The 8,578-nt window shown below is 35.5% G+C and overlaps 1 protein-coding gene across 1 annotated transcript; it reads left to right on the top strand.

Moving 5' to 3' along the window:
* The first annotated feature begins 3,429 nt into the window (after nt 1–3,429).
* LOC109209816 (auxin-induced protein 22D-like) lies at nt 3,430–4,730 on the top strand. The gene is made up of 3 exons (XM_019373160.1): nt 3,430–3,767; nt 3,885–4,090; nt 4,206–4,730. Exons 1-3 carry the CDS (start codon nt 3,565–3,567, stop codon nt 4,376–4,378), a joined length of 582 nt encoding a protein of 193 aa, XP_019228705.1. The 5' UTR covers nt 3,430–3,564; the 3' UTR covers nt 4,379–4,730.
* The last annotated feature ends 3,848 nt before the right edge of the window (nt 4,731–8,578 follow it).

The following is an 8,578-nucleotide window of genomic DNA, read 5'->3' on the forward strand; positions in this document are numbered from 1 at the left end:
CAATGTGGAGGTCTCCTTTATATAATAGGAGACCTTCCTAGAAAGAATCAAAAAGTTACAAAGATAGGTAACGTCTCCCTAGTGTAGACGCTGAGTTCTAAACGATGTCGCTTTTGTCCTCACGGCCGAGTCGTACCCGCTACGTTGATCGGCATACACTCATTGGGCGTACCCACTGGCGTAGAGATACTGAGGGTCAAATTTGACCCTATACACCTTTCTCTTTTAATCTATTTCATGTCAGATTTATTGATTAGCTAGGCATATGCTGATCTAGTAATTCTGATGAAATCTTTTTTGTGTGCGAGAAAAAAAACTAAAAAGTTGGTGGAATTTCCACTAAATCGACTCTTATCTGTAGCGGAGTTAGAGGGAATTAAATAGAACAAGGAATGAACTGAAGGTGGCATTATCTAACAAACTGAACAATCTGCTAATTAAGAGTTAATTTATCATTTTGTTCTTACTGTTTTTAGAAGTATTAAACTAATCTGATTTCCTTAATTATTCAATTTAATACGTATACTTAAAGTGCAGACCCCCTATTTCTTATTAAGCAAAAGTTTAGGCGTAGGCGTAAAGTATTATTGAGCTGACCATGCACATGTCAATGTCTACCGGCATATACCTATTCGTCTCTGTTCACATTCAGACATTCACCTATAATTTACGTGGAAATAGAAAAAAGGATGCTTATCAATTTCAATTGGTAGGTCCCAATTAATAATTGCAACCCATATGGCCCCCATGCCCTATAACCCATCAACCGACAATCACCGAACCCACTCCCATGGTGTTTTGATCCGCCTTTATCCTCCGTCATCTAACCAGAGGCGGCTCAATCAATACGGTGGCCTAAAGCAAAACCTTATTAAGAGGCCTAGGAGATATTCAATAAAAATTTTTATATATTTTTATCGAAAACTGAGAGCTTGAGAAAAACGTGAGGAAGAGAAAGAAAGATTATGCTACTCAAATTATTCAATACCCTTGTTATTTGGCAGAATAGATAGATGAGCTAGTATGAGGAGAGAAAAAAGAGAATTTGTTTTTATAAAGAACAAGAACTGATTTAGCTAAAGATTGAAGAAAGAAAAAAAATACGTTTTGGTAACTTGTAGGCTCACTGCCTCCCAATTAAAACACGAAAGCCTAAAAACATGTGATTTATGTGAAGAAAAATAAATAAACTGGAATAGTTTTAATTATTAGATATACATGACTGAATTACTACATCTACAAATGATAAAAATTTAGTTATACAAAATTTATTTTTTGATATAGTAGTACTAATTTTGAGGCCTTAAAGTATTGGGGGCCTAAAGCAAGTGCTTGACTTGCTTTAGGCTTGAGCCGACACCGCATCTAACGGTCAATTAGAGGCAGAGTTAAAATTTGAAGTATATAAATTTAAGATTATAGTATATTAATATTTAATTTATTGAATTTTAAATTAATAATTGATATATATTTAATAACATGAATACAGTGCTAAAAATAACTGCTAGCTCCGGCCCTGAGGCCCGCACAATGTCACATTACGTATACCCTTCATTTATTTTCGGGCGATGTGCACAGATAGCCACTAACAGCTTATGTCTTTATTTTAAAGCCAGCGTTTTAAATGTCTTTAGTCTTTAGCCACTGGTTTAATAAACTTTAACTGCTCGGACAAAAATACCCTTCTGCTCATGTCCTTAACTTCAGGACTTCAGGACTACATGTCCTTAACTTTTGAACTTGAAACTCTAAGTTCAGGACTTCAGGACTACATGTCCTTAACTTTTGAACTTGGAACTCTAAGTTCAGGACTTCAAGGTTACATGTCCTTAAGTTTTGAACTTGGAACTCAAACTTCAAGACCAAGCGTCCTTAACTTTTGAACTTGTAAGTCAAAGTTAAGGACCTATTGTCCTTAACTTTTGAACTTGCTTGTCCTTAACTTTTGAACGTGTAACTGTAAGTTAAGGAGTGTCTGTCCTTAACTTTTGAACTTGTAACTGTAAGTTAAGGACCGCTTGTCCTTAACTTTTGAATGTGTAACTGTAAGTTAAGGACTGTCTGTCCTTAACTTTTGAACTTGGAAATCAAAGTTAAGGACCTATTGTCCTTAAGTTTTGAACTTGTAACTGCTGTCTGTCCTTAACTTTTGAACTTGGAAATCAAAGTTAAGGACTTATTGTCCTTAACTTTTGAACTTGTAACTGTAAGTTAAGGACTGCCTGTCCTTAACTTTTGAGTTTCTTAGCCTAAGTTCAGGACCTATTGTCCTTAACTTTTAATTTATTTTAACACAAAATAAATTAAATGTGAACACACAAAAATGGCTCCTCAGAAAATATGGTAAAACTGAAGAAGAAAAAAAAAGAATACGTGCAATTATAAGTTGGTAAAAAAGAAAAAACTGGTTTCGCTACTTGTAAGTAATAAATTCATGTAACCTATTTCTCCCCGTCCTTTTGCAATGATGTTATGTTATTGGAACCCATGATTATTATAATTGGTTATAACTCCCTTGGACACATAAGCAAGCTTATCCTATGTCATCGCTCCTCTTTACAGAGGACGAGCAGATAATGAAACAAACATCAAGAATTTGATGAATAAAAAATAAAAAAATCTCAACTTTATGGCAATAAATGGAGTAGTCCACAATATTATAAACCATGTTTGAAAACTCTTACATTAATAATGAAGTACAAGTGTATCCATCCCGAAGGTCGACTTGCCAAAGGAACAACCTCAGCCAAAGGAGTGGACAAAGGAGTTGGCAATGGAGAATTTCTACAAACTGGACAACTCGATGGTGAGGAAGACAAACATTAATTTTGGATTATGGAGAAGGCACGCAGAGAGAGAAGCAAGGGTTTGGGAAGAAAAACAAGGGAAGAAAGGGTAAAAATATCTTTTCATATTCATTTTAATAGGATAATGACTATTTTTGCTCAACATTAGAATTGCTGGATAAAAAATAAATACCACCTTAAATAGTGGCTACCCCATGCCATTTCTACTTTATTTTCACGTTACGTATTCGTATGCTATCAAATGGGTGTAATCAGTAATGTAAGGAACGTTTTATCCAAAATTTTAAACTTACGAGTTTTGAACCATAACTCTCTGTTTATTTCCGGACCACTTATTTCAATACTGGCGTGGAGTGTCCCTCTTATGTTCCCTCATCTTAGTTCAGTCGACCCAACATTGCCGCTCATGTGACCGACACCAATAGATGTGCATGAAAATTTGTGTTTCACGAAACGTAAGCCTTTGTCCAAAAACTCGCAGTGAACGTGCGTATTAAACACACTGTCCATTTAGTTGGCAACAACAAGGCGCGTATGACAAAGTAGCGTGTGAGACTCATTTCCCGGAGAATAACTCGCCTAGATATTGTCTCGCCTTTCTCATCCTATAAAATTATATCTCCCCCTTCCTCATAATTCATCATTCCCAACTTGCCAATTTGCAAAACAACTCTTCGAAGCATAACTGCAGCCAGAAGTCAGCAATTATTCATCGTCGCCGGAGAAGACAAATTACTAGTTATATTTGTGTGTGGAGATGGAAAGAACAGCAACCTACGAGAGGGATCTCAATCTTGAGGCAACTGAACTAAGATTAGGTTTGCCTGGAATAGATGAACCAGAGAAACAATCTTCTTCTGCTTCTACTAGTGCTAAATATAGTAAGAAAAGAACATCATCAGAGATGGATAACTCATCTAGTGGAAAGGAAAATGAACAAGACTCAGCCCCAGCACCAAAGTAAGTGGTGTTGAGTATTTTAAAAGTTCTTTTTTTTTTCTTCTTGGTTGATTTGATTTGATTCTTAAGGAGTATATAAATTGGGTTTTAACAAGAAATTTGTTTTGATAAATTCAGAGCACAAGTTGTTGGCTGGCCACCAGTTAGATCTTACAGAAAGAATGTGTTACAAGTCAAGAAATCCGAGTCTGATAATTCTTCAGGGATGTACTTAAAAGTTAGCATGGATGGAGCACCTTACTTAAGGAAAATTGACCTTAAGGTTTACAACAGTTATCCAGAGCTACTCAAGGCTTTACAAAACATGTTCAAGTGCACCATTGGTAAGTTCAGTAAACTTATAAAAAGTACCCTAGAATGACATATAATTGTGATATTATTTAATTTCTAGTCTTAGAATATAATCTAATATGTGTGTGTTTAATTTTGAAATTTCAGGAGTATACACAGAAAGAGAAGGATACAATGGATCTGATTATGCACCAACATATGAAGACAAAGATGGTGATTGGATGCTAGTTGGAGATGTACCATGGGATATGTTCATTAACTCTTGCAGAAGGCTTAGAATTATGAAAGGATCTGAAGCTAAAGGTTTGGCATGCCTATAGGTTGTGGACATAGGCCTTAAATTTTAAAATGGAAAAGGATCCATGAGCTAATTCATGAAATATCCTTATAAAGCAACAGCTTTATAATTGGGATTTTCAAGAAATTAACATGGAATTACATACAGATTTGCTAGCTAGCAGATCTAGGATGAACAAGAGAAAGACAAGATCTTGTATGATTTCAGTTTTGTAACTGCTAGCCCAGCAACGCATATACAGTTGCATGGGATAGATCTAGATCTAAGCTTGTACAAAAAGTTCTTTTTTTTTTTTCCTTTACTTTTTTCGAAGAATCTACTTTGTATTATTTACGACAGGAGTATATATATACCGGATTACAAAATTTAGCAAAGAGCACATGTTAATTCGACTGCTAATTACTTTACATCGAATTATTCGAATACAGGAAAAAGATTTAAGAGCATTAATTTTTCCGAAAGGGCGTTTCGATGGGTTAGTATTGCGATAACAGCCAAAACAAAGCAAAAAAAGAAAGAGGAACTATTTATATATGGTCCATCTTCTACAATTCCGAGTAGGAGAAATTATAGGAATGGCCAAATTTCTCATTTCAAAGTTAATACGTAATTATTTGGATCCAGATTAAGGAAGATCATTTTGCACGCAACGTTGCGGAGAGACCCTCCTTGAGACGATAGATAAAATTCGCGCAGTGGAATAAATTGATGTATTAGGGGACCGGGTAATTTAGTTATTCGTTTCTTATTTCTCCTTTTTCAATTCAACTCGGATAATTAGAGGGTAGAGCATATATAGACGAGGAGTTTATAAGGTAAAAATTGCACGGGCGCCCGGCGCCCCTTTTTAACCTATAGCCGCTTTGTCTTTCTGTTTGCATCCGTACCCGTTCTTTTGTTAAAAGCCATTTGAAAAGACCATTTTGCCCTTCCTTATTAAAAAGATTACTTTCTCTCCAAGTATTCGCTAGTCCTCTACTTTCTCTGTGTCTCTCTCTCCCATTATTCGCATTTTTGAAGTTCTTCTCAGAAATCAAACGGTTTTCGTCGTTGTTTTTGATTTTTCAACTGCTAGTCGTCGTTGTTCCCACATTACGATTTAATCACAGGTACATTCCATTAACTTTCTGGGTTTTATTTTACGATTTAATTTCTGATTTTGGTTTTGATAGTCATGTATTTATGATAAAATATTTTCTTAGGGTTTAGTTTGATAAGTGCATTAGTTTTACTTTTACGATTGTGTTTTTAGGTTTTTTGAACGAGTGTTTATGTTGTTAATGAAAATTCTATAAATTCTTTTGTGATTATAGACGTTCAAATTTTTAAAAATTTAGAGAGTTAAACAGATGATACTATAGTTCAATGATATCTTAGATATGAGCTGAAGATTTTTTCATGTTTTGGCATTATTTTGGATTGAATTGTGTTTTGTTTTTTGTAAAAATTACAGCATGTTTTTTGCTGAATGTTTGTGCTTGTAACTGGTGAAGTTCAGCTTTAGTAGCTGAAGTTTTTGTGTTTGTAACTGGTGAAGTCCAGCTTTAGGAGCTGAAGTTTTTGTGTTTGTTACTGGTGAAGTCCATCTCTAGAACTGAAGTTTTTTTTTTGTAACTGTCGAACTTCAGCTCTAGAGTGAAGTTTTTGTTTTATACCTGTCGAACTTCAGCTTTAAGAGCTGATGTTTTTGTGTTTGTAACTGGTGAAGTCCAGCTTTAGGAGCTGAAGTTTTTGTGTTTGTTACTGGTGAAGTCCGTCTCTAGAGCTGAAGTTTTTTTTTTTTTTGTAACTGTCGAACTTCAGCTCTAGAGCTGAAGTTTTTGTTTTATACCTGTCGAACTTCAGCTCTAGAGCTGAAGTTTTTGTTTTTATACCTGTCGAACTTTAGCTTTAGGAGCTGAAGTTTTTGTGTTTGTAACTGGTGAAGTCCAGCTTTAGGAGCTGAAGTTTTTGTGTTTGTTACTGGTGAAGTCCATCTCTAGAGCTGAAGTTTTTTTTTGAACTGTCGAACTTCAGCTCTAGAGCTGAAGTTTTTGTTTTATACCTGTCGAACTTCAGCTCTAGAGCTGAAGTTTTTGTTTTATACCTGTCGAACTTTAGCTCTATAGCTGAAGTTTTTGTCTTTGTAACTGTCGAACTTCAGCCTTCTTAGGTATTGAAGTTTTAACTGATCTTTTTGATAATGTCCTGATGTTATTTTTTGTATCTTTTAATTTTTTTGAACAGATGGCTCCTAAAGCACCTAAAGATCCTAATGCAGCTAAAAAAGGCAAAGCCCCTAAAGCACATAGACTGCCTGTAATACCCCCAGGTCCTTATGTCCCTGCTCCTCTACCTACAAAACCAGGACAAAAATATTTTGAGTTTGGAGATTGGTTTAACTCTAAGGGTTACTGGAAGGGGAACCATGATTTGAAGAACTTAATTGCAACTTTCTTGACTCCTACACAACAGGATAAGCTTAATAATGGTACATTTAGATACATTATGGCTATGGAGAATTTCCAATGTAGCATGAAATTGATTCATTGTCTGTGTCTTTCTCGAATATTCACGAATGATCGAGACTCCATTAGTTTCAAGATTTTTGGACATGATGTTTCCTTCACCCTTGAAGACTTTCACATTATGTGTGGTTTGCGGATCACAGCACACAATGTTGAAAAACCAATTAATCGAGAGAGCAATCTTCTGAAGCGGTATTTTCGTAAGTCCAAGAGTGTGACTTTGAAGGATATTCGAAGTTTTATGACTCACAGTGAAATTCCAAAGAATGTTGTGAATCATGTACACGTATGCGAGAGTGATGATGATGCAGTTAAGCTTATGGAAATTCTTGTTGTAGAGTCTATTCTGTTTGGGAAAAATACTGAGTTATGTGTGGCGGAGGAGTATGCATCTATTGTTAAAGATGATAAGGTTTGTGCTGAATATCCTTGGGGTAATGTGGCTTATGAGAAGCTCATTTATTCACTGAAACATGCATTGGACAAGCAGAACAAATTCCATACAACTGAGTATAAACTTGGTGGATTTCCATATCCGTTATGTGCTTGGTTCTATGAGCGCTTCCCAGATGTTCGGGAGAAGTATATAAGAGAGGATGAGTACCTTGATACGCCTCAGGTCCCCAGGATGTTACGTTATGTATGTGTGGGAGAGCCTAAATTTTCCGAACTTTATTATATGTTCAGTAAACATGAAGTAAGTTACTTTTTTTGTCTTTGTGTTAATATGTTGATGTATTAGTTTTTTTCTCCTCATAATATACTTTTTTGTATTAAACAGAGATATCGCGACTTTAGGGTATTGGATATAATTCCTACAGAAGAGGAATTGAATTCAATGCCTTTAATTGGGCAATTACCAAGCAGCCAGATTCGTTCAAAGGTAGTTAATGCAGTTCCTTCAACTGGTCAATCACCACATACTCTGAGTCGATCAAAAGAAGCGAATCGAACTCCTGTCATTGGTAAATCGCCACCTACTCTGAGTCGATCAAAACAAGCGAATCGAACTCATGTCATTGGTGAATCACCACGTAGTCGGAATCGATCAAAAGAACCGAATCGAACTGCTTTTATTGGCGAAGCATCTCGTACCCAGAGTCGTTCTACCTCTTCTACATCTGACTTTGATGACAATGAATTACTTGAGACAATATGCTCTGTCAGTTTTGATCTGAAGTTTTTTGTGTTTGTTTTTTGTAAAAGTACAACATGTTTTTTGAGCTGAAGTTTTCTTCTATATCTGAATTTTTTTGTGTATCTATTCTAGAGGTTAACGACTGAGGTTCAAAGGCATGCAGAAAAAGAAAGAAGCACGATCGTGAACGAAGTTTTCGATAAGTTTAAAAAGGAGGAGCGAACTGCTATTGTGGATGCAGTTTTTGTAAAAGTGAAGGTAAGCTAATTTATAGAGAAGTCTTTTTAATTGTGTTGTTATTCGGATTAATCATTGTTAGTAATTTTTTTTCTAGGAATATTTCGATGAGAAGTTTAAACAGTTGTTTACTATTTTCAACAAATCAAATCGAATGGACGATGGCAATTTTGATTTGAGTAAGCATCGAGAATATGACAGGATGAACGACTGTAACGAACATCCATCGACTTTTGAAGGCGATCAACATGTTCAAGAACAAGTTGAAGAGGAACCTTCCAGTGCTGATAGATTGAGCAGAGATGGAAATGATGAAGCACAATTATCAACTGAGAATATT

This window comes from Nicotiana attenuata, unplaced genomic scaffold, assembly GCF_001879085.1.
Source record: "Nicotiana attenuata strain UT unplaced genomic scaffold, NIATTr2, whole genome shotgun sequence".
Taxonomy (NCBI): Eukaryota; Viridiplantae; Streptophyta; class Magnoliopsida; order Solanales; family Solanaceae; genus Nicotiana; species Nicotiana attenuata.

What these genes read in the sequence shown, in the direction of transcription:
- LOC109209816 (XM_019373160.1), top strand. Translation starts at nt 3,565, where the DNA reads ATGGAAAGAACAGCAACCTACGAGAGGGATCTCAATCTTGAGGCAACT. An exon ending in GACTCAGCCCCAGCACCAAA is followed by an intron (nt 3,768 to 3,884) that starts GTAAGTGGTGTT and finishes TGATAAATTCAG; the next exon opens with AGCACAAGTTGTTGGCTGGC. An exon ending in CATGTTCAAGTGCACCATTG is followed by an intron (nt 4,091 to 4,205) that starts GTAAGTTCAGTA and finishes TTGAAATTTCAG; the next exon opens with GAGTATACACAGAAAGAGAA.